This window comes from Peromyscus maniculatus, chromosome 6 (assembly GCF_049852395.1).
Source record: "Peromyscus maniculatus bairdii isolate BWxNUB_F1_BW_parent chromosome 6, HU_Pman_BW_mat_3.1, whole genome shotgun sequence".
NCBI classification, from domain to species: domain Eukaryota; kingdom Metazoa; phylum Chordata; class Mammalia; order Rodentia; family Cricetidae; genus Peromyscus; species Peromyscus maniculatus.
The window spans coordinates 117,731,693-117,757,694 of record NC_134857.1 but is presented as its reverse complement, the minus strand read 5'-3'; the positions used below and the strand labels follow the sequence as shown (position 1 = coordinate 117,757,694).

General features: G+C 44.3%; 1 protein-coding gene and 1 long non-coding RNA gene across 3 annotated transcripts in view; both read right to left on the bottom strand.

Annotated features, from left to right (window-relative positions):
- Positions 1–5,903: 5,903 nt before the first annotated feature.
- LOC121830348 (uncharacterized) lies at positions 5,904–11,077 on the bottom strand. The gene is made up of 2 exons (XR_006073550.2): positions 10,843–11,077; positions 5,904–6,851 (listed from the first exon to the last, which is right to left on the bottom strand). It is a non-coding gene; the product is annotated as an uncharacterized LOC121830348 (long non-coding RNA).
- Positions 11,078–22,778: 11,701 nt separating this feature from the next.
- Adh7 (alcohol dehydrogenase 7 (class IV), mu or sigma polypeptide) overlaps positions 22,779–26,002 on the bottom strand; it is a 41,066-nt gene continuing 37,842 nt past the window's right edge. For both annotated transcript variants that reach the window (XM_076575049.1, XM_076575048.1), the window contains 2 exons: positions 25,354–25,492; positions 22,779–23,499 (listed from right to left, as the gene is read on the bottom strand). In XM_076575049.1, the coding sequence (XP_076431164.1) occupies positions 23,475–23,499; positions 25,354–25,492 (164 nt within the window). In that variant the 3' untranslated portion in view covers positions 22,779–23,474. The remainder of the gene's footprint in view (positions 23,500–25,353; positions 25,493–26,002) is intronic.

Below are 26,002 nucleotides of genomic sequence, written 5' to 3'. Positions count from 1 at the left end.
AATACTTACAGTGATTATCGCAAATGACATGCCCATCCTCTGGTGAAGGTATAAATTTTTTGAATAAATTCAGTGGGCTACCATCTAGTAAAAATATAGTAAACACTTTATATCTCAAAAATATTGATGCACAGTGGAGAGCTTACGATTATGCCTAGAATTTTTCATGTACTATTGTTAAACTATTATTGATCCTGTGTAACTAAAGCTATGGAAGGCAAAACTCAGGCTTAGGCAGCAGGGGGGTGGGGTGGGAGGCCTTCATATAAAATTATAACAGGGCTGGCACGCTGGATCAGTGGGTGAAAGAGCTTGCCGCCAAGTTTGACAACCTGAGTTCAGTCCCTGGGACTCACAAGGAGAAAGGAGAGACCAGATCCCTTCAAATAAAGCAAACTGAGAGAAGAAGGCACATCTCGATTGTCTTGGGAGGCCTGTGTAGACAAATGAACCACAAAGGGCTACAAGGGAACTTTGGGGGAGGGAGTGGCGAGAACATTGTGTCTTGTTTGTGGATGGTGAATCAAGGTGGTCAAGGCTCACTGAGTTGTAGAGTAAAATGAGGATATTTATGTGGAGAGCTGATGTGAGAAGTAAATTTAAAATTTAAAGTTATCTGTCATCATTGCCTCAGAGAACCCGTGCTTGGAATTACCTATCGTTCAGTGTTATAGTCCTTGAAATGTCCAAGCTGTGGGAGAGAGAGTGATGTGGTAAGATAAGAGTCCCTGGCTCCATCCTTTTCTATTATTCACACTTATTTGAACATTTAAGGGGAAATACTTTTGAACTGCTTATGTGCAACCTAACACTTTACTGTTACTCTATTAGTGTCTGCTTTCTCAAAGCTCAAGTCTTCTCAAAAGAAACGCTGAGTCCTGAAGTCATTCGTTCATCTATTGTTCATTCATTCTTCATTCCCAGCTTTGCTCTCCTTCTACTCAGACCCCAGACGAGGCATCCCAGGGGGTATAAACCTTTAATGTGAGAATAAACACACATTTAATTTGAGACTATAACGATCTAGTTTACTGTTAGATTCAGTCAAGGTAGCTACAATCCCTGACTGTGGGACTATGCAATCCAAGTGTGGGGTAAATCAGAACCAAGGCTAATATAAGCATGATCTTTCATGTTCTTTGTTTTGCTTTCACTAAAAGGGCAATTTCTCAATATTTGTTGTCAGAGTGAATACTTTAAGAATTGCTTGCGTGGACATGCTCTTACTCAGCTGTGGATCAGGAGTCTAATGTTTACATTTAGCATGTCATTCAGGGTATTAAACAAAGTCTGCTAATGTCTGATGTTTTCCAGTAAGTTAAAAACAACAACAAACCCCAATAATAAAAGAAGTACTCCTACTTACCAATTTGACAAAAAGCTCAGTCTTATGGTACTTTTCATGTGTTCTCACAGAGACAATTTCACCTGATTTTCTGCATCAGCCAACTTCCACCTTAGTGCAACCTTATACAAATACAATTCCAATGCAATTGCCACTTACAAATCTTTTACAGAGTACTTAATGGAACCGCCAACACTGAGTACTTAAGTATTCTGCCATTGTGTAACATGGGCTTTGATTCCCTCTAGTTAAGTGACAGACAGTCATTTCCACCCAATGCTACCAGATCTTTCAGATGGCATTGTCACCAACCTTTGCACTTCTTACTCTAGGGCTTATAGAGCCACCAGGTTGAAAGGACTTAGTATTTTATTGTGCTAGCACTAAAACAGGCCGCAGCCATAGAGCTGTGGTAGTTAAGCAACGTGAAGTTCAGTGCTGTACGCTCTGAGCTTTCAACTTCGCAACTGGTTTGTTCTGCTGTTTATAGAGCCGGTCCATTTGCCTTAGATATGGCTGACAGATGTGTAACCAGGCTGATCCTGCAGCTGGACATCTCAGCTAGGACATCAAGAGTGGAAGCGGAGTTATTATTAGTCATTACTCTGTGACAGTTGTCCCTGTCAACCTGAGACACACGGCTATCCCACTGTCACAGGGATTACACAGGTTTTATGTGACCATGAGCTTAGCTGTCACCACATAGCTGTCTTTCCAGATTTCTCAGATGACCACCATGATAAACAAAAATCACTAGCCCTGCTATCACAAGTAGAAGTGAAAATTGGAAGGGTGACGATTCCTGGTGGAAGTGGAAGCTGGCACGCTGACCTTGCACTCAGTTACATCCTCATCTCACCGTTTCCTGTTACCGCTGGGCTCCTAAGTGCTTCCCCAGCCCATTAAAATATTATACCAGGCTCTGTCACCTCTCTGCCTCCAATCCAGACCTCGTTCCCCACTTCCTTTTTTTTTTTTAGATTTATTTATTTATTTATTATGTATACGGTGTTCTGCCTGCATGTATGCCCATATGCCGGATCTCATTATAGATGGTTGTGAGCCACCAGGTGGTTGCTGGGAATTGAACTCAGGACTTTTGGAAAATATCAGCCAGTGTTCTTAACCTCTGAGCCATTTCTCTAGCCCCTCCCCCCACTTACTTCCATTTTGGCAGGCATCCTCTGAGAGTTCTGTGGCGTCGGTCCTTTAAGGTGGACATTTAGCTCACCCCTCTTTCTCCCAAGTCACGCTATAAAACACTATGGAGATATGCCCAACCTCTGCCTCAGTAGAGGTCGGAAGGTCAGCCTCCATTCCTACTTAGCTCCTTTGGTCTTTGACATAATGGTCATGACTATACATTTTAAAGGTAGAAAAGAAATAACTTTAAAAGTACTAACTCTTTTGGTATTAACATCAGTAAATTCATTCTGAGGTACATGATTAGTATCAAGTTCTCCCTGAGAGCAAGTTATCCGTAAGAGTTATCTGTGATTGCCCTTTCAGAGGGAGCCATAAGCCTAGTACTAAAGCTGTGGCCTGGTAGTGTTTCCCTGGCAAAGGAACTCCACTGTTGATGGAGACAGTGTGGTAAGTATTTTACCTGTTCTCCTCCACCCCACCCCATCGTTAACTTTGTCATTTATGCGCGCGCATACCGTTTCGTAAGTGTTTGTATTAGAAATGTATGTACGCAGCATCTAAGGCAGGCAGTCCGGTATGTCTTTGGAATGAGGTCTCAGAAGCTGATCACCACAATGATTTATATGAACATTTTAGGGCTGGATGGCGTGGCACACATGTAATCTCAGCACTAGGGAGTCTGAAGCAGGAAGGGAGCAAGTTAGTATGTGGGTTGGATCTGTCACACACAAACAAGTAAACAATGATGATGAATACACTAAATGAACATTTTATGTTGGGCTCTTTATCTAATGAAGTGCTCAGTGTCCTGGGGTTGCCTTGATCATCTCCCAGAGCATCAGACGAAGGGGCACTTGGGCACATCAGAGCCAAGCTGCTTCCCTTTACTGAGTCTTCATGTTCATGGTGCTGTCTTCTCTTGCTGCCAAGAGCCTTCCCTGGTGGGACTCGGGCTGATACCACAGAGCCTGGTATTATTTCCTTAATTTAGCTCTAGCCAATAAAACAAACACCTTGGCCTTTGTGTGGCCTCCTCATCTGCTAATCTATTCTAAGCCAAGACTAGGAATCCGGTTTCACCTCCCCAAGCCAGGCCCCATAGGCAGACTGTAATTTGGTTACAAATCACCTGATTTCTTCATCACACCTCACCTCCTCCCTGCTTCTGTTGTAATCCAGAGATAAAGGGTCGTCCAGTTTCTGTCCTTGTCATGCAGTGACAGACACTACCCTGAAAAGCACAATTCCAGGATAATTTCTGACTAATCACGATTGGTTGCCAAATCAAGTTGTGGTACGGCTCTGCCTCACCTTGGGCAAGTGGCCACTTTGCGGAGAAGTGAACAGGACCCGACAGTTTTTTCTTCCCCCTCTCTTCCCTGGCACCCAGTCCTGGGAGGTGAAGAAGTTCAGATCAGACTCTTGCATGGATCATCTTCTTTCTTTCTCATTTCCATCCCATAACCAGCACCAGAGTCACTACTTCCTTTCTTAGTCTGTCATTTCTCTGTCTGTCCATCCTGTAGCAAGCCCTGCTTGTTGTGGAAGAAGTGAGAGAGACTCTCCCATTCTGGCAGAAATTAGATTCTCTAGACCACACAAAAGAAAAGAAGAAGGAGGAGGAGGAGGAGGAGGAGAGGGAGAAGGAGAAAAAGAAGAACAGAAAGAAAGAAAGAAAGAGAGAGAGAGAGAAAGAAGGAAGGAAGGAAGGAAGGAGAGGAAGGAAGGAAGGAAGGAAGGAAGGAAGAAAGAAAGAAAGAAAGAAAGAAAGAAAGAAAGAAAGAAAGAAAGAAAGAAAGAAAGAAAGAAAGAAAGAAAGAAAGAAAGGTTTTCCCTTTCTGGAAAACCTGCCTTTAAAGTTTATTTTCTCACTTCAAAGTCCTCTTTGAGGTGTCAGGCAGTGAGTAGACACAATCTTGGGTTGTATTTATTTGTCCACCAGTCATATGGCTGTTTCAGGTCAATTGAGAAGATTATAAGGATAGAGTGGATAGAAAATTCAGTGTTTTTCAGATCTCTTTCTTCCTTGCCCAGAGCTGAAGGGTATTTTGCTGAATACAAACACCTGCTTCCTCTCCTCCTGAGTACCGTGCTTGTCATCATGGACTCAAGGTCTATCAGGGCCTTGCTGAGTAACCCACGCTGCCCACATAACCACGTGTGAAAAACGTGGAAAGATCTTGGTCTTTAGCAGACCAGACATGCTTTATGCTGTTGAAACACAGAGCCATCTGTGTAGCTGTTTTTACACATTTCACTCTGTGTGCCCTGCATCTCAAAAGAAAAGAAAAATGGCATTTATCCTTCCATGTGGCCATAGTCCAGGCAAAACCTCACCACGTGTACCAGGTGAGTTTCAAAGGCTTCATCTTTAAAAAAAAAAAAAAAAAGAATAGAAAGAGTGAAGGGAGGGAGAGAGGAAGGAGGAGCCAGGGTCAGGGAGGAAGAGTCAGGCACATAATTCTTCTTCTGTGGGATTAAAGTTTTCTTGGAGCACTGCATGGTAACTGGACTGAGGCAAAAAACAAAGAATGGTCTGGCCGTAATATTTCATAAACTCTATCACAAATTCTGAGATTTGCCTTTTGGAAATGAGAGGGCCTCTGCTCTGTGAGGCCTTCTGATCCTAAAACTCTGCCGGAAAAACAAATCTTTCCCATTGCACTTCCAGGGGCTTTTTGTTTGGTTGGTTTACAAAGCTTCCACAGCTGGGCGAGATCATTTACACTAAATCATTTCAAGCTGAGAAAAGCAAAGGTCTCCTGAGATTGTGTCATCTCTGCAGGCCAGACAACCCCAGCTGACGAAATAGCTGGAGTGGGAAAAAGTGCACTTTCTAAGACACTTACTAATTCGGACATCTGGTCAGAGGTGTCATAACCTGCAGCATAGCACCTTTGGGGGTCAAGTTATTAGGCTACCCTTCCTTGTAGGACGGTAACTTGGCCTCCTCACACCGAAGCCAGGATCCCTGCACACAGCACCTGTACAGCGAAGGCCTGAGGCAGGGTGGGCTTTTCCATCCGTATTGAGAAACACATCTTTGAGGCACACCATGTACTCCTCAGCCTTTGAATCATGTCACCCTTTGTAGTGCCAAAAGAAATAGGGAAGTATTTTGTTTGGCTGTTTTTTTTCTTTCTTTCTTCTACTCTATGTCTTTTCAAAGTGAAGGACGCTGCTGGTCAGTGAGAAATCTGGCCCTCTCTTAACTGACAATGAGGGGCTGTCCTTGCCCTCTAAAAGTAGTTTACTCTTCCTAGCCAGACCCCACAGCATCACTGCTTTCCTTTCTCCATCCGGGGTTTTCCATAAATGTAACATTTTCATAAAAGACATTGGGAAAATGTATATGCCATTATCTTAGTTGGAGTTTCTATTGCTGTTACAAAACACCATGACCAAAAGGAACTTGGAGAGGAAAGTATTTATTTCAGTTTACTCAGAAATAAACTCTCAGGTCACACTCCATCACTGAGGGAAGTTGGGACAGGAGCTCAAGGAGACAAGAACAGAAGCAAGGGTCATAGAAGAACGTTGCTTACTGGCTTGTTCCAGGGGCTTGCTGAGCCTGCTCTTTTATAGAGCCCAGGACCAGCTGCCCAGGGGTAGCGCTACCCGTAGTGACCCGGGCCCTCTCACATCAACCATCAATCAAGAAAATGTCCCACAGAAGGCCAACCTGATGGAGGCATTTTCTCAGTGACGTTCCTCTTCCCAAGCTGTGTCAAGTTGACCACAATAAACGAACAAGAACAAACAATAACAAAATCAAAATAAAGAGCAAAACCCCCCAATCAAGGAGGACAGCCATTCTGAGACATTTGGTGGTCTTGGGAAAAGGTGCAGATCTAGATGGATTCAGCCTGTGGGACAGTTCCTAGCAAATCCAGTCTTGGGCGTTACATTTTTCAATTAAGAATAGTGTAGTGCACGATGGTTGCTGGGCCAGACTCTGCGAACTGAGCTAGGAACTGTGTGCATGAGTTGGAAATTCAGCTTCAGCTATAAAAGTCAGCTCTCAAGCTCATAGGATGGAAACTTAAGCCTGCGCCATCCATCCTCAGATAGATGCAGCATCTGAATCCAGGTAAGGGAAGTAGGGGTAAATGAGGCCAAACTGGAATGGGGTTTTAAAAGAATATCAACACAGGGGAAGAAGACTGTACCCCAAAAACAAAGGTCATAATGTTGAGTGAGACAAATGGCAGTTTAAAAGGAATTCGTGTTATTGGTCTTCACCGAGTGTAACGATGTCGGGTCTTCAAACGGATGTTTTGCACATTAGGCTAAGATGAAGGCTGGGACTCAGGTGGCAAGCTGTGAATGGGCAGTTCACACAGGAACATCAGAGAAACAACTGCAGAAAACGACAAAACCAAGAAACAAAACACACGGCTGGAAAACCTGCACTGCAAAAGCAGTAGGAATAGAAGTAACACCTTCTATATCAGATCGTCCATCTAGACAGCAAACTTAAGATATCACAAAGCCCCCTGAGTCAGAGTCAGTGAGAGAGAGACAGAGAGAGACAGAGACAGAGGGAGAGAGACAGAAACAGAGACAGAGAGAAAGGGAGAGAGGGAGAGAGAGAGAGAGAGAGAGAGAGAGAGAGAGAGAGAGAGAGAGAGAGAGGTTTGCCAAAACAAAATGACCAAGGTCAAAAGCAAAAAGAGAGGGCGCTCCATCAATTAATACTTATTTAGCACCACACACACACACACACACACACACACACACACACACACACACACACACACACACACACACACACAAAGAGAAGCAATGAAAAACCAAACTTTTTAGAAAGCTACTTAGCTGGGATCACAAGGTACTTTTGCCTGTATTCATACAAAAAGCTTTAATAAAAAGTATCATAAGCTCTATGTTTAGGCTAAGGACGTAGGAAAAACTAAAACTTAACAGGAGAGGACACACCAAGATACACATGCCCAGTGGTAAGATGGGTTCAATCGCCTTTTTATATACATAACTTATAAATCACATTGTTTAATCAACTCCAGTGCTGCCCCTACAGTGCAGAGAGCCCAGCTTTTGCCACACTCTGTCCAGCCCTCCCTGAAAATGGGCATTCTCTATCAACGTTCCCCAGAACTGAGACTCAGAGCCCCAATTGCTGCTTGCTCAGTATGGTGCTATGGAAAGGCTCTGGTTTGGAATAATTATTGGGACACCCCAAATTCTCCCCAGGAAGAGAGGAAAAGAGTGCTTTTGTCCTTGTCTCATGTTCTCAGGGCACGTTAGACAGGTCTATAGTGCCGTTCAGCAGTATCATTCCACCAGGCTCAGGAGATAAAGCATAAACTTCTTGCTATCCTTATGAACAAATAAAATGTGTGATATTCTAGCTCACTGCTGTTTACCTCTCTTAACTGTTTAACAGTCGTTGGGTGCCCAATCCTTGATATACTTTATTTAACAACACAAGGTAAAATTATTCATCACACCTGTTCCTGTAAGGAAACATGAGCTATATGACTGTGCCAGGAGGATGAAGTAAAAATATTTATAGCAACAAAGCAGTCTGCAGATTCCATGAAATCATATCACGATTCCAAGGTAATGTTTCACAGATAAAGAAAAAAAAAATCCTACAGCATACCCTGGACTTTGTAGCACTGAATAGCCAAAGCAGTCTTAAGAAAGAACAAAGTTGGAGATGTCACATTTCCTGATTCCAAAATGTATTCCAAAGCTACAGATATCAAAACAGATGTAGGTGGGGAGATGACTCATCAATGTAGTTGGTCTCCAGAACCCACATTAAAAAACAACAATAACTGAGTATGCTAGAGAGGCGGAGATGGGCGGGTCACTGGGAAGTGTGGATCAGACAGGCTAGCTTACTTGGCAAGACCCAGACTAGTGTGAGACCTTATCAAAAGCAAAACATGCCCCCCAACAAGAAAAAGGTGGACAGTCCTGAAGACAGGCACCTGAGGTTGCACACACACAGCGTCCATGCATATATGTGCCTACACATCCAAGTACACACACAGAAATACCAGTAGGCAACTGTATGAAACTAGATGTAAGGACAAATGGAACAGAATAGATATCATAGAAGTCAACACACACATTCATGATCAACGAACCTTCAGCAAGGATGCCCAGACACACAGCAGGGGGAGGCCGCCTCTCCCTCGGCAACTGCTCGTCATAACAATAACGACACACAGAAAAGTGAGACACAAAGATCAACGGGCAGTGAGTTGCTACTTCAGTGTAATGTGAACCTTACAACCTTTGGAGCTTCATTTGTTTAGTTACCTCAAGTCTTTTTAACACTTACTTTGTTATCATTGTGTATGTGCATGCATGAGAGTGCCCAAGTGTGGCGTGTGAGTGGCACACATGCCATGGGGCACATGTGGAGGTGAGCTCTCGCCTTCCTTCCAGCCTAGGGGTCTGGGATCAAATTCAGTGATTCAGTTTGAATGGCAAGCACTTTTACCCACAGAGGCAACTTCCCGACTCTACATGGAATGTTCCAGTTCAGAGGAAGTAGCCATGCAGCAGGCATGCTGTTAGTGGCTGCCTTGTCCTTCTACTTAATGTTTGCAGCGCTCAAGGCTCCTGTGACCTTTTATTTTTATGTTTTCTTTCAAACTTATCAGAACTTCTCTCTCTAGAGAGTGGCCATAAAGCCTTAAAGGCAGACAGTCTCTGGGGTGATCTCACATTGGGAAGATTGGGTTGAGCATCAACCCACTGTTCCCACTATTCAGTATCCAAGACCACTCAGTGGGAGGTAAACCAAACGCTTCTTCAGCGTGATCAGAGATGCTGTGTATCACATGAATAAGAACGAACCTGGACCTCATCATAGTTATATAAAAGAAAACCCAATGTGGAGTAAAGTAGAAAAAAAACTTTAAATTATGAAACTCTAGGCAGAAAAGATAGGTCAAAGCTTTTGTTAGATTTGGCAATTATTTTTTGTATTTTTTCACTTTTTTTATAGCTTCTCTCTCTCTCTCTCTCTCTCTCTCTCTCTCTCTCTCTCTCTCTCTCTCTCTCTGTGTGTGTGTGTGTGTGTGTGTGTAGGCACATGCCACAGCATGAATATGAAGGTCAGAGGACATCTTGCAGGAGTCAGTTCTCTTCCATCATGTAGGGTTCCACAGATCAAAGCCAGGTCATCAGGCTTGTAGGTAATGCCTCTCCCTTTGAGTCATCATTTCTTGACTCTAACATCAAACTCATGGGAGATAAAAGCAACAAGAGACACATGAGAAACACATTTTTGCTTATTCAAGGACAAAGTCAGTACAATGAAAAGGAACCTCTGATGAAGAGAAATTACTTCCAGATCTCAGCTGTCATTGACAGTTTCTATAATTAAAATGCAGAGCTGTGGAGCCCACCCCAAATGATCTAATTAAACACAACTCCCCGAACCTCTGGCTCAGGGAGCATCGTGGACGAGGGACTGTAAGAGCCAGAGGACAAGGAAGTGTGCTGAGACTGTGTCTCCTAGTATAATGTCAGAAGCTACACCCACAAAGTCTCACCATGACCCCTAACCACGAGCTGAACAAGAATAACAGTAGACATGGTAAAGTGGGCAGGGGAAAAGCCCGTGAGACCTCAACTCTACACAAAAAGCTACAGGCAACTAAGGAATTCTGAGAGTGGGAGAAACAGTCTTTTCCAGGGAAGAGCACATTGGTAGGTTATCCAATACCAAATGGCCAGCTCTGAAAACATATTCGGAGAAGTAACATGATACAGACCGAGCAGGTTGCTTTAGGAAGGTATATGTATGCACATTTATGTATAGAACAGCAATTAATGAAAAGTGAGACCCTGAACTTGAAAGAGAGTGAGGAAGGAGGAAGAGGAAATGATGTAATTATATAATAATCTCTAAAAATGCGCTGCTTCAGTCTTGCAAGATAAAGATTTGTGGAGGTGTGTCTTAATAATCTAAGTAAAGGCAGCATTACTGAATACCATACCCCAAATGATTAAAGTGGTGATTTTTATGATGTTTTACTATCATGAGAAAAAAGTATCTGAGTTGAACTTCTAGACATGTAGATAAAAATACTCTCAGTAGAATAAATAGCAGACTAGATGTTGCAGAAGAGAAAAAATTATTTTGAAGGAAAAAGAAAGCTAGAAACTATCTCAAATTAAATATAAGAAAGAAAGGCAAAAGCATGAGTAGAGGGCTGTGCCAAGAGGAACTGTGTGTGTACTTGTAATCCCTGTGGGGAAAAGAGGAGTGTAAACATAACTGAAGATACGTAACTGACAGACAGATCACAGAAACCAGGCTGTTTGTTTTGCGTAGAAAGAAGCTCAGGGACAATATAGACAGTTACCTTCGGCCTGCAAACCAAGGCTGATGTGGGGCCATCAGACCCATCTCGCAGCCTGTGAGGGAGGCAGCTAGGAGAGCTAGGGCCTAGAAAGAGGCCGTTGGGTCTAACGCGATGATCAGTGTCCAAGCCTGGGGAACTGGCTTTCTCTGTTGAAGTGGTATTGATCGTTCTTCATTGGCTTGGTGCATTTCCACCTCACCTTCGCATTTGTGTCCACTTGAGTCCTTTGCTTATTCTCTCAGCTGCTGAGCATAATTACGGGGAGGACTGTGATTTATCTGACTTGGATGTGCTCTAGCAGAAATTACACAACACTTTGGCAGACCACAGCGGGGTGAAGCCCAGCACCAGGTGGGAGGGGTCGTCTCAATGGATGGCTGCTGGGGGGCTCCTAAGCAGGGATGAGAATTATTTGGGGAGCTGCAGAGCACACACTGTTCTCTGTCCTTTTCACAAGCTGAGGACAGTTCCGTCTGTTCCAAAGCTCGACAAGGACAAGACACATTGGCTTCTGGAAAGCGAGCGTTCAAGGCTCAGAAGGAACTGCCTTCAGAAGCAGCCATGGGTCTGCTTTGAACCCCGCCAGTCTTCCACCGATCCCTGCACCCACCTCATCTGTAAATAAGGTTGAGTTTGAATACATTTGAGGTCATTTCTAGCTCTGTGCTTCTAACTCCAAAATGTTTTCTTTTGCAGGTTGACACCTGCTCACCATATGTATTATTATTCATACTATATTATTAGTCATTGTTTTCCATCACAGATTTCAGCTTCATTTGGTTTGCTCTGTTTTTAGATTGAAGACTTCGGGCACTTTCTTTCAGCTAGGCATATACCACATTTCCTGTGGACATGATGGGACAGAGAAGGCTGGCCACTGGAATGTGGTGGAAGTGTTGATAGATGCAGAGATAAAGTGACAAAGGACCTCCCTTTCACACAAACTGATCACACAGGGAGTTGTTTTGTGTAAAGGAAGTGTGAAGCTATCCTCCTCGGTGAAAACACACTTTGATGAATGAAAACGGTACCCGCCTTCATTCCATCCTTACACGCTGTACACAAGTATCAGATCACTGCTCCGCTCCGCACGTGTACACAGTTAATACTGTTGTACCCAGAGTCCCCCAAAGACCACCAAGAGACCGAATCCCATGCAAAAGCAAGGAGTCTTTTTTGTATTATGAGTTAACTCGGGACTCTCCGTCCGACTGATGCAGCAGCAGAGCAGGAGAGACCCAGATTAGCGATGGGGGAGGGTTTTTAAAGCAAAGGGGGGATTGGGGTCTACAGACTACATAGGAACAGACTTGGGATTGGATTATGTGAGTGGCAATCAGGTTAGTAACTTTTAATTGGCTAGGGTTAGTTGGGAATTACAGTTACCATTTTTGGGCAGGCCTGGACAAGTCCTAGGCATTGACTTTGACCTGCCATTCTGGCTGGCGGGCCTAGCATGTGCTGACTGTGGGGGCTGACTCAGTGGTCTAGGCTCTGTCCTTGACTCATGCACATATCTCTAAGTTGGTGAGGGTGAGGTCCCAGACAGTAAACAACTGGTTGAACCTTGAGCAGTCAGAGTATGTGCAGAAAGGGAGCTACTGCAAGGACTATGACTTTTGTTCATGGCCCTCCCAGAAACTGCTTGCTCAAGCCTCAGGAAACTGAAACTGAGGCCTGATCTCTGAGAGAAGACTGAGCAGCCTGTCATGGCAACCGCTTGGTCCCTTCAAATACTGACAAAGACAGTGAGGCCTCATTAGGACATCACTGACTTCCTCTTCTGCTCTTCACAACAGACTTTCATTAGGCTCACTGATCTCATCCTCTTGTCAATCTGAAGTGGGCCTGTGCCAAAATCAAAGGTGCCACCGTGAGAGTCACAGAGCCATGAAAGCTCGTAACTGAGGAAGAAAGCACCTTTCATCATGGAGCTCTGCTCCTCACACCCTCCGAATGCTGCTCTCAAGTTATCCTTTAGCCTCTCGGGAACTATTGCGTGGCTTCACCACGAGACAGTGTGAGAGTCCTCTGGTGTCACCAGGAGCTGAGTCATCCTTTCCGATCTACTACCAAGCAAGGTGATGGCGCACAGAACTGTAAATATTTACCCAAAGAGAAGAGCATTGTGACTTTGGCCTCCCTTTTCCTTCTCGAGATCTTTAAATGCAACCAGTGTCCTGCTCATTCTATGTTCCCAGAAGCATGGAAAGTGTTGATTCTGGAAGCTCAGCTCCGAGCTGGTACAATTCTAGGCAAAAAGATTACACTCTGGACCACCACCTATGAGAGGATTCTTTGCCAAGGAGCTGCCAAGCTCTTAAGTATGAGACACTGGGTGAGTCCATGGGCCTGGCAGCCAAGGGTATGGCAAGACCTAGTGAGATTCCGAGGTTTCAGGATGGTCTGAGTCCCCTGTTTTAACTCTAGAAGTGTGATGGGAAAGGGAAATGTCCAGACACACCTGAGAGCTTTCTCCTCTCAGTATATGTTGTCCAGGTTACAGCACCTATGTAGAACAATTGGGAACACTGTCTGTTTGGGCTTCTATAACAAAACACGGTTATTGGCAGGTAGTTCTTAGACAATGGAAAGTGGTTTCTCATACCCTAGGGTCTGGGAAGTTGTGGATCAGGAGGTGAGCATGCTCACAGTGAAAGGTCTCTTCATGGTTGTACACAGGCACTTTTGTATGCTAGAAGAGGTGAGTAGGTTCCTCAGACTTCTTCATGAGGTCACTAAACCCGTTCAGGAGTGCCCATCTTCATGGGACAATCATCTCCCTAAGGCTACATCTCCCTACCTCTTAAGATAGGCAGTAGCCTTTACTGTGGCCAGTGTGATTGTCATTTTTTAGTACATTTTAGTCGACCTTCACTGACAACACAAGAGAAATCCTTGTGACACTTTCATACCAACATCAACACTTCCGATAAGCCTTAAGTTATTTGAGCTAAATGAATTAATCAATCAGAATGTTTGAAATGTTCATTTGGTGGCACAAGCCTTTAATCCCAGCACTCGGGAGGCAGAGGCAGGTGGATCTCTGAGCTTGAGGCCAGCCTGGTCTACAGAGTGAGTTCCAGGAAAGGTGCAAAGCTACAGAGAGAAACCCTGTCTCAAAAGAAAAAAGAAAGAAAGAAAGAAAGAAAGAAAGAAAGAAAGAAAGAAAGAAAGAAAGAAAGAAAGAAAGAAAGAAAAGAAAATTAAACACAAATACTAAAATATGAGGCAAAGGCAAAGGAATTTCTTTTCTTGGCAATCTCTCTGGGGCTAGGTCCACGTTTGTGGTCACCTTTCAGTTACTCATTAATAACCCTATTAAACATTCAGTAGATTAAGGTTTCAATGTATAAATTTTAAGGGGGAAACAAACATTCCGAACATAGCAAATTTTCCACGAACAGAAATAAGACATAGTGAGATATTTATCCTTCCAAAAGGGCCACCTTGGGATCTGGGTACTCCATGGACTACCATAGTACCAGTCATAGAGATACATGCCTATAACCCCAATAGAGATACATGCCTATAACCCCAATAGCAGGGAGGCTGAGGCAGGAGGATTGCCATGAATTTGAAGCCAATTTGAGCTACATAGCAAGTTCTAGGCTAGCCAGAGCCACAAAATAAGATGTTGTCTCAGGAAACCAGAGCAAGCAAACAGACAAAAACAAACAGAAAACAACAGAAACAAAGCAAAGCAAAACAATAATAAGAACAGGGCACTCCTGGGACATTTCTAACTTGGCTTGAGTTGGTAAGGATGCAGCAGCTGGACATACTGTGGGTGGAGGCTGGAGCAGCCAGCCTCTCCCAGAAGTAGACTCTTATTTTCAGAGCTCCCGCCATGAGGGCCAACTGTCCCTTACCCTGTGGCAGGCACCAGGACTCCCTGAGAAGCCCCACCCCCACCCCTATTCGGATGGATGATCAGTAGTAGCACTGAGTCTACACAGCGGTCAGTTCTCTCTCCCGGATGCTACAGTGAAGCACCGGTGGACATTTAGGATTCACACAGAAGGAACCCCTCAAGCTGCAAGCACATGCCCCACATTTCAGAAAAGGCATTGCCTTCATGGGTCCCAATTTCTGGTCATAAGAAATGTCTCCTTTCTTAGGCAAACCCACATTCCAGCTGGGAGAAGAAGGCAAGTTCTCTTGCTGTACACAAAGCTCCAAGGGGGTGAAAATCCTCTTCAGACTTCTACTACAGTCCCTTTCAGTGTGTGGTTAAGTAACCGAGGTCCAAGGGCCAAGACAGCCATGCCCCATCCCCTCCCCCCACCCCCATACCAACAGTTTCGCTCCATTGTGACCAAGGCAAAGGTGAGCCCCGAGTTAATTGAGAACACTGGGCCACTTTCAAATATTTCTTTTACCACTCCTTAACTGAAGTGTGACTTTCTTCCAGAAAAGCATAAATAGGCTGGCAAGGGCATCTTAAATCTTATATCCACTCACTTCCCCCGAGAGAACTCATGGTTTCCTGCAAAAGATTCCTAACTGAGGCCCAGACTCTCAGTTTGGGAATACTTGCTGAAAGGGAACAAAGTATGTAGTGGTGATTTGTCTTGTATTTTTAAGTCTTTGGTAGCTGAAAACTGAGCTAATCATTCACAGGGTTCTCTGCACTTTAAGGATTAATGGTTAGTGATACAAAGCACTTTGTTCTTGGCTTTCTCTAAGACAGATTGTAGATATGAGGTTCAAGAGGGAAAAAAAACCAGCCAGTACTAGATCTAAAACAGACCTCAATGTCAATGTTAACTCACATGGAGCCTGTAAAAGCTATAAACCTTTGAGAACTGAGCACAGCCAGCCTTGTGTGGTCTCCGAACCTGAAATGTGTCATATAAAATACTTATCCCAAAATTAACACTCAAAGTGATTGCCATAAATTATGTCAAGTTCTGCAGCTAAGAAGATGTTTTCATGGATAGGGGTGCTTGCTGTGAAAGCAAGGAGACCCAACTTCAAATTCTCAGCCATCACCGAAAAGCTAGGCGTGGCTGCATTTGCCTCTAACCCCGGCACTGGGAGGAGAAAAAGGCAGATCCTAGGAGTTTGCTGGCTGACAAAACAGTAACCTTTAGGTTCAGAGAGAGATCCTGTGTCAAAAACAAAGGTGATGAATGAGAGAGGAAAACATCCCACTCTGAGGCCCACAGGCACACACAGGCACGTACCCCACCCCAACAGTATGTTAGGCTCCAACCCTGTTTGTCAAAGAGCAAGATTGTTCGTTTCCACTTTTCAGAGAAAGAAACTGGGAGCTAGAGAAACAGAACAAAGCTACACAATGCACTGTGGGGTGTGATCTGAGATGATGGGAAACCCAATGCCTGCTAGGTAAGGGTCCCAGGAGTGCTGCATCTGTCGTGTGTGTCCTTGGTGAGAAAATGGAACCTTTCATCCTGGTCATCTGCCTCCTCAAAATTCCAAACTTATTCATATACAGATGCATAATAGTATTATAGGTGGAAAGGTAGTGTAAGCAGTTGCCAATCTTACATTTGCTCTGATTTCCCTGTAGAATGCAGCTCATCACATCTTAACACTTCCTCCATCGGTTCTTGGCCACTGAGAGTGAGTATGCTGGGCTGCTTTGAGAAAAGAGGGGCTGTGAACTAATTTAGATATTAAGCAAGCCTGTGTGTTCTTCATGCTAACACTTCCCAGGGTAATAAAGAGAGCAAGCTGCTTTTGGCTGGGCAGCCTGAACTCAGCCTAGTAACAGTTGTGTTTTGCTGATCAGAGTTAAGAGGAAACACACTGTTGGTGTTTACGGTTATGAGGAAAATAGCTGTTTCATTATGTTGATCTGAGGTTCTTGTGAGGTGGAAGGAGAGGTTGTGGCGAATTCTGAAAACACAATCTTATTTCCCTTCGTTGGAAGGAGACCCAGTCAGTTTTCATGGAGTAGATTTGGCTTTTACTGGTGGATAATTTGAATGTCAATTCTCTCCCATTTTGGCCTCTGCTCCTGGCTAACAGTCCTCGTCTGTGACTTTGGCACTTGCCAGATGTCGCTAATTCTCCTCTTTCCCCCTTTGACCTAGGGGTCAACACTGTCCTCTTATCACAGGACCCCAGGTCCTTCATATCATCCAGTTAGGGTGACTGACCTTGGGGGTGGGGTGGAGCTCACTAATCTACTTTCTCATGAACTCTAGTTTACTCTGGCAGCCCTGCTGGGTACCTGACCTTCGAGTTGATAATCCTTAGGGTTAACTGTGGACAGTTATCTAATGAAAACTCGGGTTTCTGACCTGTCCTCATAGAAGTCCACTGGGAGCTGGTGCTGGTGCAGGTGTGGGTGGGCAGGGAGAATACACAGTGAAAACCAACCAAGACAAATGTCCGGGCATCACTGAACTAAAAGTCAGGCTTTCAGCGGGGCTTTATTTAGAACTTGGAAGTGAGTGTTGTGCTAGAGTGATTAGAACAGCGATGTGTTGTGTGGGGGTGGGTGGGAGTGGGGGTGAAATTGAACAAGAGTAAATATACCGCCTGAGAGAAGGGTGCGAAATCACAGCAGAGGGTTAAACATTTTCCTGCAATAACCCTTCAGTCTATGCAATTGTCTATAAACTAGAGAGTGGTTTATGAGCTGAACAGACCGTTTCGGAAGCAGTTTCCAGGCATTGCATGAACAAAATGGAAGGGTGTATGTTTCCATAGGGTGCTCCATTTGTCCAGTATTTTAGGGTGTGGTATTTCTGTTGAGCACAAAATTTTCCTCTGTGGCTTCATTTTCCTAAATTCTACTGGAAAAAGAAACAAAACTCAGCTGAAAGTTTATGCCAGAGAGTGTGTGTGTGTGTGTGTGTGTGTGTGAGAGAGAGAGAGAGAGAGAGAGAGAGAGAGAGAGAGAGAGAGAGAGAGAGGGAGGGAGGGAGGGAGGGAGGGAGGGAGGGAGGGAGGGAGGGAGGGAGGGAGGGAGGGAGGGAGGGAGGGAGGGAGAGAGAGAGAGAGAGAGAGAGAGAGAGAGAGAGAGAGAGAGAGAGAGAGAGAGAGAGTGTTCTGTAGTTCTTAGAGTAACTGGCTGGCCAGCTTGCTTTTTTCCTCTTAGCTCCATACTGCCACCTTCTGGTCTTAAATCCTGCAGAAGAAGCTAGTCCTTCATGTACACATGTACTTCAGAAACAGTTGGATGTCAGTTCTCATGCCGGCAGCTGGAGATTGATGAATAGACCCATGAAGGAAGAGACACACAAACATAAAAATAAAGTATGACATGGTACACACAATGACAGAGTCATACCCAGGTTCTGGAGAGTACATGGGTGGCAGTGACCGGGGTCAGAGTGGACAGACTGAAGAGGACTAAGGTGAATCCTAAAGAATGAGCAAAGATGAGTGAAGACAGATATGGGGATGAAGGGCGGTCACAGGAGGAGGACTTACAGAAAGGACCCAAGGAAGAAGGCGTCTCAGTGGGGTTAGTAGTGCAGCCACAAGCATCTGACTGGCTGCACCCTGAGCATACAAGGGTGGTGCGGAGGCAGTGAGAGGTTATCCAGCTGGTGCAAGGGACCCCAATTCTGTTAAAAACCCCAGAGGTAAAGTACAGTCAGTCGATGACTGTCTAAGCAGAGGATGATGTACTCGGGGTTGCCTTTCAAACGCTTTGCTTAGGCACATCTCAGGGCAGACAAGAGGCATTTCCCAAGTTCTCACTGTGCCTTACATTGGATGAAAATAACAGGATAGCAAAATTTATACTAAATTATTGGCAGTTTCTCAAAGGAGAGTGAACATTATGCCACACAAACTGTAAGTCACATAGACTATGGTTCTGGGTGGGTTTTGGTTTTGGTGAATACTAAGTTATTTTTTAAAACTCAAGAAATCTAATACCGTGGTAGGGGATGGGGAAGTAGCTGGGTTAGTAGACTGCTTGCCTCTCATGTACAGAAACCTGGATTCGATTCCCAGCAGCTCCTTCCAGAGACAGAGGCAGGAGAGTCAGAAGTTAGAGGTCATCCTTGATAATGTAGTGAGCTCCAGGCTAGCCCAGATCATATGAGGCTCTGTGTCATTAAAAAATTATGACCCATAATTAAATTAGACAAGGTATTACTAATCTCTTCTGTAATGAGGATAAAGTGGAAGTTCATGGCAACTAAACCTTGACTTTTTGATGACAGAGAATGGAGTGAGTTTACTAAGTCTACAGCAAGCAGGGAAGGTAGACTAAAACAGTGACTGGCAGAAAGACAGACAGACATCTGGTCAGACACACCACCAGCAGAAACCAGCGGGAGAAGCCCCAGGCACCAAGACAGCCCATGGACTGACATAGAGAGTCCCAAGCAGCTATCTTCTGCTGCAGGAGACTTCTAATTAGTCATTCCCACCACAGGAAGTTCTTTGCATGTTTTAAAAGATTTTATTTTTATGTATGTATATGTATCTGTTTCTGCCGTGTGTGGGTCCTCTTGGAGATGAGAACAACCAATTCCCCGGAGCTGGAGCTACAGGCAGTTGTGAGCCACCCAGCTTGGGTGCTGGGAACTGAACTCAGACCCTCTGCAAGAGCAGAGTACACTCTTCACCATTGAGCCCTCTCTCCAGCGCCCCCTGCAGGCATCCTAATGTCATGAAATAAAGTTGGTTTGCTTTGGGGAGGTGTCTGGGAATGTCCCCCTCCCAGCTGAATTCAGGGCCGACATCTTCACTCCAATCATGTACTGTCCTTCTGCTCGTAAGGACATGGTGTCTTCACATTGGAATATTTATGCTATTTTCTGTTCTCCTTCTCAGAAGGCCAGGGGCTAGTCCATCCTTGACAAGGCATCTTGGAGGACACACTCGGGTGTTATTATTATCATGCTTGGGTCTATAATGGGGGCCCCAGAGCCAGCTCCAATTTACTAATTCACATTGCTGTCTTCCATTTTTATCTCATACAGGGAACAAGTGAAAGGCTGGAGAAGAGTAAGAAAGGGATCCTGCTCTGAGGGCAGGAAGGAGAGGAAGGGGGGCGCTGAGCCCTGGCCTCTGAGCACACCTGTGGTGGCGTTACTGCTCCCCTTGGGTGGCCTCCTGCTCCTTCCACTCCTACACGAACAGACATCAGTGGTGCTGAAGCAGGGCCATGGGGACCAGGACACCTCTCGCCATCGTCACATCCTGTCCGCGGCAGGGCCTGCTCGAGGTCTCGGGGGAAGATGTTGGCAAGGCTTTGGTTTGGCCTTCTCCTTTACTCTTAAAACAATCCCTTTTGGTATTTTTAAGAATAAAAACAACAAAAAAGAAGAGCACTTGGATTACCTAGTCCAAATCTCTTCTACAGGAGGCAGGGTGTGCGTTAGATGGCAGGAATCTGGGTGAAAGGTGCAGGGAGAAGAGCGGGGAGGGAAGAGGTGACGGACTGCTGCACATTCCTTGGGGATCCATGAGATGTGGAAATGGTGACACAGGAAGATCCACATGGTGTCCAGGTTTTCAGTTTGAGTGAGCGGTGGTGCTAAGGGCATAAATTTGAGAACATGGGAAACAGGAAAACCATGGAGAGATTGGAGGGTACTGTTGAATTACCCTTGACCAGTTAGGTGGTTGTTTCTACCAGCTTCTGAGTTACCCCATACCCTCACGGTCACAGTGTCATGCCATCCTCAGGGCAAAGTGCAAATTTTGAAAAGGAGAAAAAACTGGATTAAAGGTCAGAGAGGCCGTGCATTAGCAGTATCCTGAGTGGAGCGGGGAGATTTCAAGGGATGACCGTGTGTCCTCCTGTTAGAGTCTTCCTCTTCTGGAAATACTGTCCAATGTACTGACACCGAAGAAACCAGCCTCACTGCCCCTATAAAAATCCTCAGTGTCGCCGCCTCTGTGAAAGTCTCCAGTGTTCCAACCGTGGGCTAACTGAGCCTCTGATTCAGTGGCCGCCCTGACTGCTGTTAGAGCAACCAGCTATTCCTTGTGGGTGAGCAGCTCAAAGTGAAATTACAGAAAGAGACGGGATACAGTGCTCTCCAACCAAGACAGAGCCTTGACTGTGGGGGAAATTAGCTTTAAAAATGAGTTCATTATTTTATTTTATTTTCAAAGGGACAATTTAGCTACAGGGATGACTCAGTTGGCACACCATTCGGCATGCAAACATGGGATCCTGAGTTCCTGCCACAAGAACCCACATAAACCTGGGTGTGGTTGTCATGGCCATAATCCCAGTTACAGGCTACCTAGCCTGTAGTGAACCCTCCCTCAAACAAGGTGGAAAGTGAGGACAGATGGCAGAGGTTGTCCTCTGTCCTTTACGCACACGTTCTATGGCATGCATGACATGTACACACATGCTTGTTTAAAAGGGATGATAGTCCAAATTAGGATCAGGATTCGGCCAGGCTGAGCATCTCTAGATAACAGGAATAACATGAGGCCTCCGGATAGTGCCAGGACCAGCACCCTGCACCCAGAGCTCTTGTCTTTTTGTCTCGGGGATTTAGTCCTCCCTCACACACATCCTCTTGAGCATTTCTTTTGGATTTAGACAACTACTTCCCGGAGCGTTCAGTGGTGCTCTCGGGGAGCCCATTTCTGATTCTCATTCCCACACTAAGGCACTAGATTAGAAATAAGGGATTAAGTTTAATCCTTTTTAAAAATGTATTCTTCTCTCATACAGCACATCCTGACTGCAGCTTCCCCTCTCCATCATGACCCACTGCTCCTCCATTTCCTTGTAGAAAAGAGCAGGCCTCTCAGGGATATCAACAGAACATAGGATGACAAGATGCAATAAGACTAGGTACAAACCCTCATGTCAACACCCCTGAGGACATAATCCTTGATCTCAGTTTGAGAAGTAAGAAACTAAGCCTAAGAATCCTACTGTAATCAGCGCCTTTTAGAGTTGGGACTATGTGTGTGTGGGGTGGTGGTGGTGGTAGGGTGGGTACAGGAACTAGGTGCTGAGGGCTTCCATTAGAGGTGGAGCTGGGATCAAACTGGGCTTCCTGGATCCCACATTGCATGAGGTCTTGCCTGGGGCCATAATCTACAGTGTTTGCGTGACCTCTTGCTCATTTGCTGTATGGGAAAGTTTGTTTTATAACAGGTCTTACAGGATGAATAACACTGCATTTGACGCACACCAGATAGTTGTATAAGTCTATGATTCTTTGCCAACACTCGCAATGAAGCTTGTGCTAGCAAAGTTAAAACACCACCTTTATAGGTTTTCAAAAGTGCAGTTGTGAAGTCAAGTAATTTACCTGCTGGGCTCTCTGGAACCTCGTTGAGATTTTTTTTCTTCTGTGCTGTTAGGTGTATTGTTGTTAGGCAGTTTTAGTTTGTGTGTGTGTGTGTGTGTGTGTGTGTGTGTGTGTGTGTCCTTGTGTGCTTTTGCTATCAGAGTAACATGGAACTCCTAAAATGAGTTTGGAAGAATTCCTTCCCAGAAAGGAGCATGTTTGTCCGTTGGGTTCAAATCACTGTTTATTGGAAAATATTGATTATGGATTTGGCTCATAGTTACCTGGACTTTCCAACCTATACTATGTCCTTACATGGAAATCCCCAAATTCTGCTATTTTTATCCGACTTCTTTTTTTTAATAAGTCATTTTGTTTTCCGATACTTCAATACTCTATAGCCATTATAATCTCAACAGTTAAATAAAACTGTCTCTTTCAAACAAAGTTGTTACTACAAATCATTTTGTGTAACTTTTTATTTTATTAAGAACTTTCAGCCAGGTGTACATGCTGGTAATACTAGTTTGAAGTTATCCCAGGCTACATACTAGGCCAGTCTGATACACATTATAATGAAATTTTAACACATACTATATGCATGTATACGTCCACAGGCAGATGCAGATAAATACATGCTGGTGTAGTTACAGCAAAATAAAAACATCTTCACGTTAAATGTAGTTATTATCCTGTAACTAGGGACTTAGGACTTGTAATTCTGCTTTATTAAACTGAATATTGTGGTAAATATCACAATGTTATTATAGCTATGGTTCATATGTAATGGCTATTCTAAATTTTTTTTGTCTTATAAAATATTAATATACACAGACAAATAGTCCCAGCACTGTTGTGCCTTTTGAATGTCACAAAGTTACATAATGATAATTTTAGAGTTAATCATTGAAAAATGTGCCCTTCCCTTAAGTTTCCCAATTTTTTTCTTAATCTAATCAAGTAATGCGTGCAATTTCACAATGTATTTCAAGTTAATTTATAACACATTTTAAAAGTGTTTCTGTTAAACAACAGAATGAGGAGTTGTAGCGTGTTTGAGGGTATTTCTCTAAATGTGCATGTACCACATCTCTACATGCTGCATCTACTTTACGTCACAGCGACCATGTAAAATTCTGCGAACAATCCCTGTTCTAGCAAATAGAAATCCAAGTATATGTTTGTAAAAATATTATAGCCTTAGGAAACACAAATTAAAGCACTTAACGTTTCTATTGAGTCCCCTGCTAGTCCCAGGCACTTACTAAACTAAAATAAAGGTTTATAAAACTTGATAAAGCTTCTACATCTTCACCAAATCTACTTCTGCATGTATTTCTGAGACAGACTCATGATCTCAGTGAGCACTGCCAGGAAGAAGGCTTCGGGTTGCCGTCACCCAGCACAGAACATCCACCTCTCCAGATCTCAGAATGTCAGGACAGTCCGAATGCTGAAATGGAAAATGACAGCTTTTCGTCATTTGTGTGTGTGCATATATGCATATATATAGTTTTTCAAACAAGAAAAACGTTCCTTTCTATTATAGGGGCTCTGTGGTTAATTCCATTATGGGAAAGCTGTCTGGCTTTGAGGTCCACACCCTCTGTGCATTCTGGTGAGGGAAGCTGAGTGGATAATGAATTGACTCAGGAAGCACCTGCTTAAACTGCAATTGTTAGCAAGAAAGAGTTCGTCCTGCCCCAACAGGACTAAGGCCGTGATGGGAGGACAGTTAAGATAATCCAAGAGGGTGTAAACTTCTCAATGCCAAAGAGATGGTGAAAAAAAGCAAGACCTACCTCCCCTACCTACCTACCTCCCCTGTATCCCCAGAGTTTTGTCAGGGGCTGGAGGAGAGTGGGTGTTGTGTTCTTAGTTATTGAATATTAGATCACTTAGTAAATGAAAGTGGGCTTTAGTTGAGTAGTAAGTCTGCTTTGGGACATTGGCCTTTGGGGATGGCCTGAGTACATCTATCTGCCCATGAAGGACTGACGAGGACTGGAAAACAGAAGCAGAAGGCCACTAACGTACTATGTTGGCATGTCCAGAGGAATCATGGTGATCAGACTGGCCCAAAACGATGCTCTTGGGCAGGAAAGAGGAGACACACTGGAGGAGATGGGGTGGGCAGGGGTGAGTGTGTGCGGGTCCTGCCTGCAGGCCTCAGCATCACTTTGGACACACTGGGCAGGAGTCAGAATGAGCATGCAGTGCTCTGGCTCTTACTCTATAAAAGCCGAATAAATGTCATTCTCTGCCGAGGTGGAGAGAAGCAAGAATTGTTCGGGTAAGTTGATGTAAATGGAACACTCTGGGCGGCGTGGGGTTGGGGTTCTTATGCAGGAAGTCATGGAAACTCAAGGGCTCAGTTTTACAAATGTCATTTTGGAAGTAACCACATTAGGGAGATGGGAGAAGTAAGATTTCAGGAAGTAGTTTTGTTTCTTTGGAAAACAACTAGTAATTATTTTCAAGCTGTATTAAAATATTAGTTTTGTTTACACAAATAAATAAATGTCAACTTTTTTTCAGGTAGAGACCCTTTCATTGTATACTTGTTTAAAAGTTAAAATTTAATTTAGGTACATGATGTTACGATCCTGTAGACTGCATCAGGCATAGAGAGAGCACTGAAAAGAAATGTTGTTTCCTATTACTAGCAGAATCCAACCCCACTGCACACTGCTGATGCTCAGTATTTACAGAACCAATAAAAGTCATCTGTTTTGATCTCAGAGGCAGGTCCGAGACATCCATAAGGAAAGAGGAGCTGAACTTGGACTCCTTCACACCCCACCTAGCTCTGGCCTAGTGCTCAGGAGGGAGCCGAGGATGACAGCAGCACCCACTGTTTACCTGGTTCACGGGGCTTTGGGTGAGAAGTCTGGCCCTGTGTGGAACAGAGTGCACCCTGGCGCTGCTCCCGTGGGACCAGATAGTATTTATTTGCCTTTTGTAACCTTAGTTTCATCAGCTGGATATGGCAAGAATAACATCTGAGAAACAAAACTCAGAAAACAAACACAGTTGCAAAAGAGCTTTGGGAACTGCACGGCTTGAGAATTAGAGAAGCTTTGTAATGCTAAAAAATGGCCGGTAAGATCCATCTGGTGTGAAAAACTAAAGTCTAGGGTACTTTAAAGAGCTCGTATAGGGCTGACATTCTAAGAGAGTAGCTATGTCCACCTGGCTAGCTTAAATAATCCAAAATCAAAAGGGAAGGTAATGGGTACATTTATAAATACTAAGCTTTAAAGGTAGCCTGTGGGAAAGAGTCAAAGGTCACCATAAGAAAACATACCTTTGCCCTGAATAAAGCAATTCAAACCCTTCATTGATGTTTTTAAAAGGCAAGGTGTGGGTTATCAACTGGTCCAGGTCAAATTTCTTTTCCAGGAGCTCAGTCACCAGTTTAGGTACATCATCTCTGCTCTTCCAACCTGTGAGTAAACTCAGGCTAGTTCACTGTGCTTTACCAATCCTCACATTTTACGGCATTGTATTTGTGTCGTTTCTCTTATGCATTATCGACATCCCCCCAGCCGAGTCAATCCCAACATCCAAAAGAGCTGTACTCCCATCGTAAGAAACCAAGGCTAACAAAACCCTTCTTGATTCCCTGTGTCTCCTTCCAGCTGTCTCACACCTCTGTGCTGAACAGCACCACAGAGAGAACCATGTCCCATGCACTCTTTCTGGTTCCAGTCCCTTTGACTCTCTTGTGAGCTCATTCTACATAGATTCACACTCCAGAGCACCACTCTTTCGGCTTTAGTCAAGGTTTACTCATCATTTTGGTAAAATGGTCGACTATGATTCCTGTACTGTGTCCTCTGGGGAGTCTTGGTGACTGATTTCTCCCTTTCCCTTACCTATTTCTGATCATATTATCATCCTCACTCATTATTCTCCTACTTCAGTTAGGAAAAGATCTTTACTGAATCCTCCAC